Source organism: Buceros rhinoceros, unplaced genomic scaffold, assembly GCF_000710305.1.
Source record: "Buceros rhinoceros silvestris isolate BGI_N320 unplaced genomic scaffold, ASM71030v1 scaffold36726, whole genome shotgun sequence".
Classification (NCBI taxonomy): Eukaryota; Metazoa; Chordata; class Aves; order Bucerotiformes; family Bucerotidae; genus Buceros; species Buceros rhinoceros.
The window spans coordinates 7,376-15,039 of NW_010418781.1; the positions used below are offsets into that span (position 1 = coordinate 7,376).

General features: G+C 47.6%; 1 protein-coding gene across 1 annotated transcript in view; it reads left to right on the forward strand.

Annotated features, from left to right (window-relative positions):
* The window catches only part of TRPV2 (transient receptor potential cation channel, subfamily V, member 2), a 9,247-nt gene that overhangs the window by 689 nt on the left and 894 nt on the right, over window positions 1-7,664 (forward strand). The window contains exons 2-14 of the mRNA XM_010138663.1: window positions 134-267; window positions 572-724; window positions 1,110-1,250; window positions 1,731-2,029; window positions 2,433-2,609; window positions 3,060-3,218; window positions 3,343-3,438; window positions 3,982-4,052; window positions 4,761-4,926; window positions 5,653-5,719; window positions 5,806-6,113; window positions 6,509-6,627; window positions 7,336-7,430. Of these exons, the coding sequence (XP_010136965.1) occupies window positions 134-267; window positions 572-724; window positions 1,110-1,250; window positions 1,731-2,029; window positions 2,433-2,609; window positions 3,060-3,218; window positions 3,343-3,438; window positions 3,982-4,052; window positions 4,761-4,926; window positions 5,653-5,719; window positions 5,806-6,113; window positions 6,509-6,627; window positions 7,336-7,430 (1,985 nt within the window). The remainder of the gene's footprint in view (window positions 1-133; window positions 268-571; window positions 725-1,109; window positions 1,251-1,730; window positions 2,030-2,432; window positions 2,610-3,059; window positions 3,219-3,342; window positions 3,439-3,981; window positions 4,053-4,760; window positions 4,927-5,652; window positions 5,720-5,805; window positions 6,114-6,508; window positions 6,628-7,335; window positions 7,431-7,664) is intronic.

Below are 7,664 nucleotides of genomic sequence, written 5' to 3' on the forward strand. Positions count from 1 at the left end.
CCCTTGACTCAAAAATAAAATACTTGCTTTCTTCTGACAAACTTTGCTGCCTCCTTCCTTTCTTACACTGTCCCACTTAACTTATGAGAACGCTCTTGTGTTTGCTCTCCAAATGCTTTGCATTTCCTCCTAGCCAAAAGGACCCAAATCGCTTTGACAGAGACAGGCTCTTCGGCGCAGTCTCCAGGGGCAGCCCCGAGGCACTGGATGGTTTACTGGAGTACTTACGGAGGACCTCCAAATTTCTCACCAATTCCGAATACACAGGTATGTGCTCAGTACTCCGCAGGCAGGTTAGCAGAGGCAGCGCTTGTTGTTGTAGGAGGGAAGCAGGGGAACTGCTCATGGTTCTTTGCATTCTCCAGCCCTCTGTCCATTGTTATATTTTCCTAAAGTCACCCTGAGGATGGAGGATGCCGTTGACTTTGCCCTCTGCAGACTGAAACTACAGAGAAAGGCCTTTAAAATAATTTTTGTATTTGGTCCTACAGTGACGGTTAAGTTCTGAATGAAGTAATACAGGTGTGTGTGAAGTACCCGCGCGACCCATTCAATGCTCTTTTTCTACTAGATGCAAAGACTGGGAAGACCTGCTTAATGAAAGCCCTGCTGCACTTAAAAAATGGAAAGAATGACACAATCCCACTTCTGCTAGAAATAGACCAAAAGACACAGAATCCCCGGCCACTCGTCAATGCGTCGTGCTCTGACTGTTACTACAGAGGTAAGGTTTCTGCTCTGATGCTGTGTCAGAGCAGCTCCCCCGTTAGGCCGGTGAGACGTGCAGGTAGGAGAAAGAGGGGATCCGGAGCTTATGTAGTGCTGCAGTTCCAGACTTCTGCTGCAGTTACGCTATCAGTGTTTGTTGCTGATTCTGGTACTGTTTCATCTTCAGCCTTGAATTCCCTCTGCAACTTCATCCTTGGTCAATAAAACAGAAATTATCCATGTGTAGTAACCCAAGAATGAGAGGATTTGCATGGGAAAGCTTAAAAAGCACATTTAAAGTGAAAAAGCTCTCACGTATTGCTGTTAGAGTTCTGCTGAAGAGCCCTTTGCCTGTTGCCTCTGATGGTGGCGCTGGGTGACACGTTTTGCCTGTTCCTCAGGCCAGACAGCGCTCCACATTGCCATAGAGAAAAGGAGCCTAGAGCTAGTGAAACTGCTAGTAGAGAACGGGGCTGATGTCCATGCCAGAGCCCACGGTGAATTCTTCAGGAAGAAGAAAGAAGGAGTTTACTTTTATTTTGGTGAGTCGGCACAGAACACGTTCCTTCACTTTTCTTTTTCGTTGTCTCACTGTATGCCATGCCACAAATTCTCGGGGAGGTTTGCCCCTCTGTGCATGGGTTGCCATCTCCACTGTTCCTGTGATCAAGCCCTTGACTTACTTGAATAGCAGGATCCTTTCACAGACTGAGGGGACAACGAGCATTTGCATCATCTTTGGTTTTATGTATTTAACCCACCTGAGGGGCTTCAGAGAGACAAACCCTTGGCTAGTTTAGCCAAATGAGGGGTCTGGGAAAGTGTTTCAGCTGCCCTCAGAAATAAGGAGTAATTGTTTACTGTAAACCCCTTTCTGAATCTAGAGACACTGAGAAAGAGCTTGTCCCGTGTTCCAGTGGTAAAACTAAAGGCTAAATGCATTTTCCTAGAATAGCTTTTTTCTTTAATTCTTTTTTCCCTTCTTTCTGTTTCTCCTCCCAATACTGTCCTAATCTCTTCAGGTGAACTTCCCCTCTCCTTGGCTGCTTGTACCAACCAGCTTGAGGTGGTGGAATACCTTCTAAACAATCCCCACCAGAAAGCCAGGCTGCAGGAGCAGGATACACAGGGCAACACAGTCCTCCATGCCCTGGTGATGATTGCAGATGACACTGAGGAGAACACCAAGTTTGTGAGCACGATATACGTTGATATCTTGAAGGCAGGTGTGAAGGTTGACCCAACGTGGAAACTGGAGGAGATAGTGAATTATGATGGATTAAATCCTCTGCAGCTTGCTGCCAAGACGGGCAAAGTGGAGGTAAGGCCAGCTAGAGGAAATCCCTGTAGCATAGCAGTGATGTTTGACATAGGAGCATCTTGCACCCAAGCAGCTGACAGTGGCAGTGCCCCAGGAGACGATAAAAGGAGGCCTCCTCCAGGCCCCTCCAGTTAGTGTCCGACGGAGTCTCAGCTGGTTGCTGCTGCTCTGTCCCAGCCAAGACAGCTGGTGTGAGCTGGAACTGGTTCTGCTCCTGGAAGAGCTGGTACAAGATGTAGTTAGATTGCCAGCTTTCAGCCAGGTAGTCTGGTGTGTGCTAGATCCAAGCATGGAGTGCGGAAAGCCAGGTGTCCCGTGCCTGAAGGGGATTTGGGTACGCTTTTGTCCTCCTACGCCTTCGTTACATACACGTTTTTCTGCTCTGCGTCTGGTTTCTCTTCAGATCTTCAAGCACATCATCCAAAGGGAGATCAAAGACCCCGTGTACAGGCACCTCTCGCGCAAGTTCACTGAGTGGACCTATGGACCTATCCACGTGTCACTCTATGACTTGTCTTCTCTAGACAGCTTTGAGGAAAACTCTGTGCTGGAGATTCTGGCATACAGCAGCGACACACCGGTGAGCGCTTTCAGCCAAAGGCAAAGGCAGCAGCGTGGGGCTTTTTCTGCCTTTCTGTAGTGTTGCTGTGTAATTATGCAGATAAGTCTTAAGTTTATGTGGCATTTCACGTGATCATTTTCCTGAAAGAGAAACACGTGTTGGAAATATTTGTGTACTTCATTATTTATAGTCTGCTTGGTATGCCTCTGGTTGTCTATAATATAAGAGAAATTTTTGATCCTGTGGTTGTCCTAAGCCTCAGAGTGTCCAAATCCTGTGATGAAGCCAAGCAGAAGTAACTTCTTAAGAGATGGTTGATCTCTTTCACACCAAAAGGTCCAACTGAACAAACGCTTAGTGATACCCTGGTAGGAGCCACTGAACTCCAGCCCTGATAAAAACAAGCCCCTGGTGAATAGGCATTCCTCTTGACACCTGGGTACATTTTTGTTGTTTGTTTTTCCACAGAATCGGTACAAGATGGTGGTTTTGGAGCCGCTGAATAAACTGCTTCAGCAAAAATGGGAAACATTTGCTTCCAAGAGATTCTACTTCAGTTTTGTCTCATACTTGTCGTTCATGATCATCTTTACAGCCATTGCGTACTATCAACCCTCACGCGTAAAGGTAGGTCCAGCCCTGTGTTATCTGGAAAGGCCTGGAAGGATGGAGCCGAGTTTGAAAGCTGTGGGGTGGTTATCACCACTACCTCTGCCTGTCTTCAGTGTTTTGGGTTTTTTTTATCTTGCAGCCTTCGTTTCCGGTGGAGTTCACAACTGGAGGCTTCCTGTGGGTCTCTGGACTGATCATTATCTTGCTAGGAGGCGTTTATCTGATCTTTGCTCAGGTATGGGGATCTCTTGGCTAGTTTCACTGTGAGAAAGAGAAAAAGGAAACTGTCACTGACACAAAGGCAACAGATTCAGTTCTCCTGACATCAGGATGTGCACGAGTGGATAGCAGGAGAAATCTTGCTCTGAGACACTGCCAGCATCAGCGCAATCTAGCAGTGACAGGGGTGGCACAAGCCAGGTTGCTGGGCAAGAGGGAGAACAGGTTCACAACAGCGAATAATTGTGAGAGATTTCTGTGACTTATGGTACTAGAATACATCCTTGGTGTTCAGTGTGGCCCGTTAACAAAGCCTTTGGGCTGAGCCATGGTTCAGCCCTTGTTTATCTTTGCCCTTTATAAATCCAGCCTTTTTTCATCTTGGAATTTGCTTGGAGCAAATTTGGAATTTCAGCTTGGAGCTGAAATTTTGGATCTTGATAATGAAAGCATGAGGAGGCGCAAACCTTTGCCCCGAGCAATAGGCTGTGCTGGGCAGGAATCACTCCGGCATGCCCTGGTGTTTGATGAATGGCTACCATTGATTTTTCTCTATCAGAGCCTGTACTTGCGGAGGAGACGCCAGTCCCTGAAGACTATGTGTTCTGACAGCTGCATTGAGATCTTGATGTATGTCTCCTGAGGTTTTTTGCGCAGTGAAAGCATGGGTGAAATGGTTCTCTGCTGTGTGCAGCTAAGTTGCCCTAACATTACTAGAGAGATGGTGAGCGGGAAAGATCGTGTCTCTGCCACTGCCTCCTCTTTCCAGCCCTTCCCTGCTTGCTTCTCCTACCTGCTGCGTCTCGTCATAACTCTTTGTTGTAACAGACTCTGCTGGGTAGGGTCTGTCCTGGGATTTGTAGTGGGACACAGCGAAGGTCAGACCCTCAGCTGCTCCACAGTTAAGAACGTACGCTGTTAGAAAAAGAGCTCAAGTTCTTAATTGTAGTGTCGCCCTGGCTCAGATTGGTTGAAAGGAAAAGAGCTCCTCAGTTTTCTGAGAACTGTGGAGAGATGCATGTGTGTGCATGTATGTGTACATGTATGTGTGCATGTGTTAAGTGTAAGACTTTTCTACATTTAGTATCAGTTACATGAGCTACATCCATCAGTTCAGAGTTTCCGCACTGCGAGATTAATCAGTTCATAACAAAACCTCAACAGTTTGTGGGTCTGGTTATAACAGGATTTGCTTATGTAAACTGATTATCTGCCACTTTATATGCTCTGTGAAGCCTCATAAAATGTGTTTGCTTTTCCGTGTAACACAGAACAGATCTGCTAACGGGCCTTTTTGGTGAGGTAAGTCGCTGTGTCACTCATTCTGTTTCTCTCCAGCTTCATCCAGGCTTTCTCACTGCTGCTGTCAGCAGTCCTGTATGGTGCAAGCTCAGAAAACTACGTGGCAGTGATGGTGTTCTCGCTGCTTTTGGGGTGGGTGAACATGCTCTATTACACGCGGGGCTTCCAACGCACCGGCATCTACAGCGTCATGATACAGAAGGTCAGTACTTGGAAAACACTGTGTGTGGAAAGTTTTTGGGTGAGGAACTAGTAGAAGTCCTGCAAGGACTTTTCTTCTCCCAGGACCGTGAAAGCCATAGCTGGAACTGATATACTGACTGCTGCAGAGTGAGATTAGATCGGTGATGTATTGTTGTGGCAAACCACTAGCTCGCTATCTTTGAATATAGCAAGTGGCAGCAGCTGTGACCTGTTTATCATAAACCAACTCAAAACTAGCAGTCAAAACCGGTGCCAGTTCCCTGGCCCTGTTGCACGTGGGCTGAGCAGTGTTCCCAGGTCCGTAGAGGAGACTGGGACTAGAAGGACGAGACAAAGCAGAGGTGGAATGAGGGGTCAGGGAAGAATTCTGATCACCGCTTGTGTGCAGCCCTGTGGAAGATGGAAAAGAAAGAGATGTGTGTGAAACGACTTGGAAACAGCCGCACTGGGGAACTGACTGGACATTTATTTGTTTCAAAGAACCAGCTCCTACAAATAGAACAACGTTCATGTGTAGTACTCTCAGATTAAGAACCAATGATATTCCTTACCTGAGGAAGTAATTTTACATGTATTGGTAGTTTCTTAAACTGGATAAAAGTTTTTTCCAACTTGCTTTCAGTGTTGTTCCTGGGGGTTGGTTTATGATGTGTGAGGACAGGAGCTCGTCTTGGTGATTTCATGTGAGATAAAGAATGGCACCTCCTGCTGATCTGTGTTTCAGACTATCCTGAGAGATCTGCTGCGTTTCCTCTTGGTTTACATGATCTTCCTCTTTGGCTTTGCTGCAGGTAAGGACTTACTCAGCGTTATGTTGTAGGCTGGGCTGCAGGAAGTGAATTTTCTGAGGTGGATTCAAATTCTGTTTTTCTCATAGCTCTGGTTACGCTGATGGGGGATGCTCCTTTGGCCTCTCAGAACAAGTCTCTTGCTCAGCTGGAGAGTGCTGGGAGCCATGCCATGTATGGCGGGCTGCTTAGCGTCTCCCTGGAGCTCTTCAAGATCACCATTGGGATGGGCGACCTGGATTTCCAGGAACACGCCAGGTTCAGATACTTCGTCATGCTCCTGCTGCTTCTCTTTGTGATCCTCACTTACATCCTTTTGCTCAACATGCTGATTGCGCTCATGAGCGAGACTGTCACGGACATTTCTGGTGACAGCAAAAGCGTCTGGAAGCTGCAGGTGAGGCGTGGTGCTGCTCAGCAGTTTTGTCTTGTCCCAGACTCCTGCTGGAGTCTCACAGCATCAGAGATGACGGTGCCTGTCTTTGTCCTAAACCTCAGCTATAAACTTTCCTTTTACACAGATTTCCTGCTGTGGGGGTAAATCCTAACACCATTTTTAGCTGTATTTAGAACTCAGGCTGTTTGCGGGGCTACCAGCCAGCCCGGCTCCATGTGCATGAGTAACTTGGGAGAGTAACTGACCGGTACTGTAGTGCTAAGGACCACTTTGGGACTGGGTTCCAGAATGATTTTCTAAGTCAAAGTAGTTTCTGATTGGGGAGGATTTACTCGAAAAGCGGGGCTGGGCTCTGTATGCCCTGTTTTCTCTCTGACATGGTGGTCTGCTTTCAGAGGGCCATTGCTATTCTAGAGATAGAAAAGGCCTGGCTCTGGCGCCAAGGTGGGAAGAGGAGATCTGGCTGCTTCATGTCAGTGGGCCTCAACAAGAAAGATGAGAGGTGGTGTTTCAGGTAAGGCAGAGGTACCGTCACCCCTTACACTCCAGCCTAGTAACAGCTTCCCGTGATTGGTAAGCTGGTGACCCAGAACTGCCACGGGGAATTTCAACCACGAGTTCCTGGGTACATGCAGGTTGGTTGGTGACTGCAATGCCAGGAGTTTGAGAGCTAGTAGAGCCGCCAGCATTGTCACTAAGACATGCTGTCACCAAAAGATGTCCTGTTTAACCCGTGTGTGTGCAAGTGCTTGTGGTGGCAGGGGTCTGCAGTGACGCTTTCTTTGCTGCTGTGAAGGTAGCTGTGTCCAGCGCAGGCTGTGGTGGGAGGGATGCAGGCGGGTGGCCCCTTCGCTCAGGAACATACAACGTGAGTGCAGCACGAAGGGACAGCACTTTCCCTTGGACATAGGGGCTGGGAGGGAGGTGATCCTTTCTCCACCCAGTGAACCTCCTCCTGGGAGGAACTGGAGTATTTTAAAACAAACAACATAGACCAACACAGTATGCAGGGAGAGGAGGGTAGCTACCCTGAGGAGCTTGGACTACAGACCATCTTCACTCAGGAGAAAAAAAAAAAAGCTGTGAAGGATGTTGTTGCTACAGGCAAACCATTAGGGTTGTGCTGGCAGGATGAGCTGGATTGGGATGCTGTGGGACAGTGAGATCTGGACTGAAATGCTGTGTTCCATGCATCAGCGTCGGTTGCATTTTGTCTCTCCAGAGTAGAGGAAATTAAATGGACAGATTGGGCAAAGGATGTGGGAGTTCTTAAGGAAGACCCTGGAAACACCAGTGATTCAGAAGTAAATCCAGAAGGTAAATTCAATCATGAAGAAAAGTCTTTGGTATCCTTTTAGCTTCCTGCTCAGCAACTGTTCTTGGCATAGTATTATATCTTTGGTAAGAGAAGTTTTAGGCAGGCCAGCTTGTTCACGAAATTGCTTCCACACAGCATCACTTGTGAGCTGAGAAAATACAGAGCTAGAGTAGGTATGGGCACGGTCAGAGTTTGGTGAGAATGGAGGAGATGCCCTTCCTCCTTACCCCTGG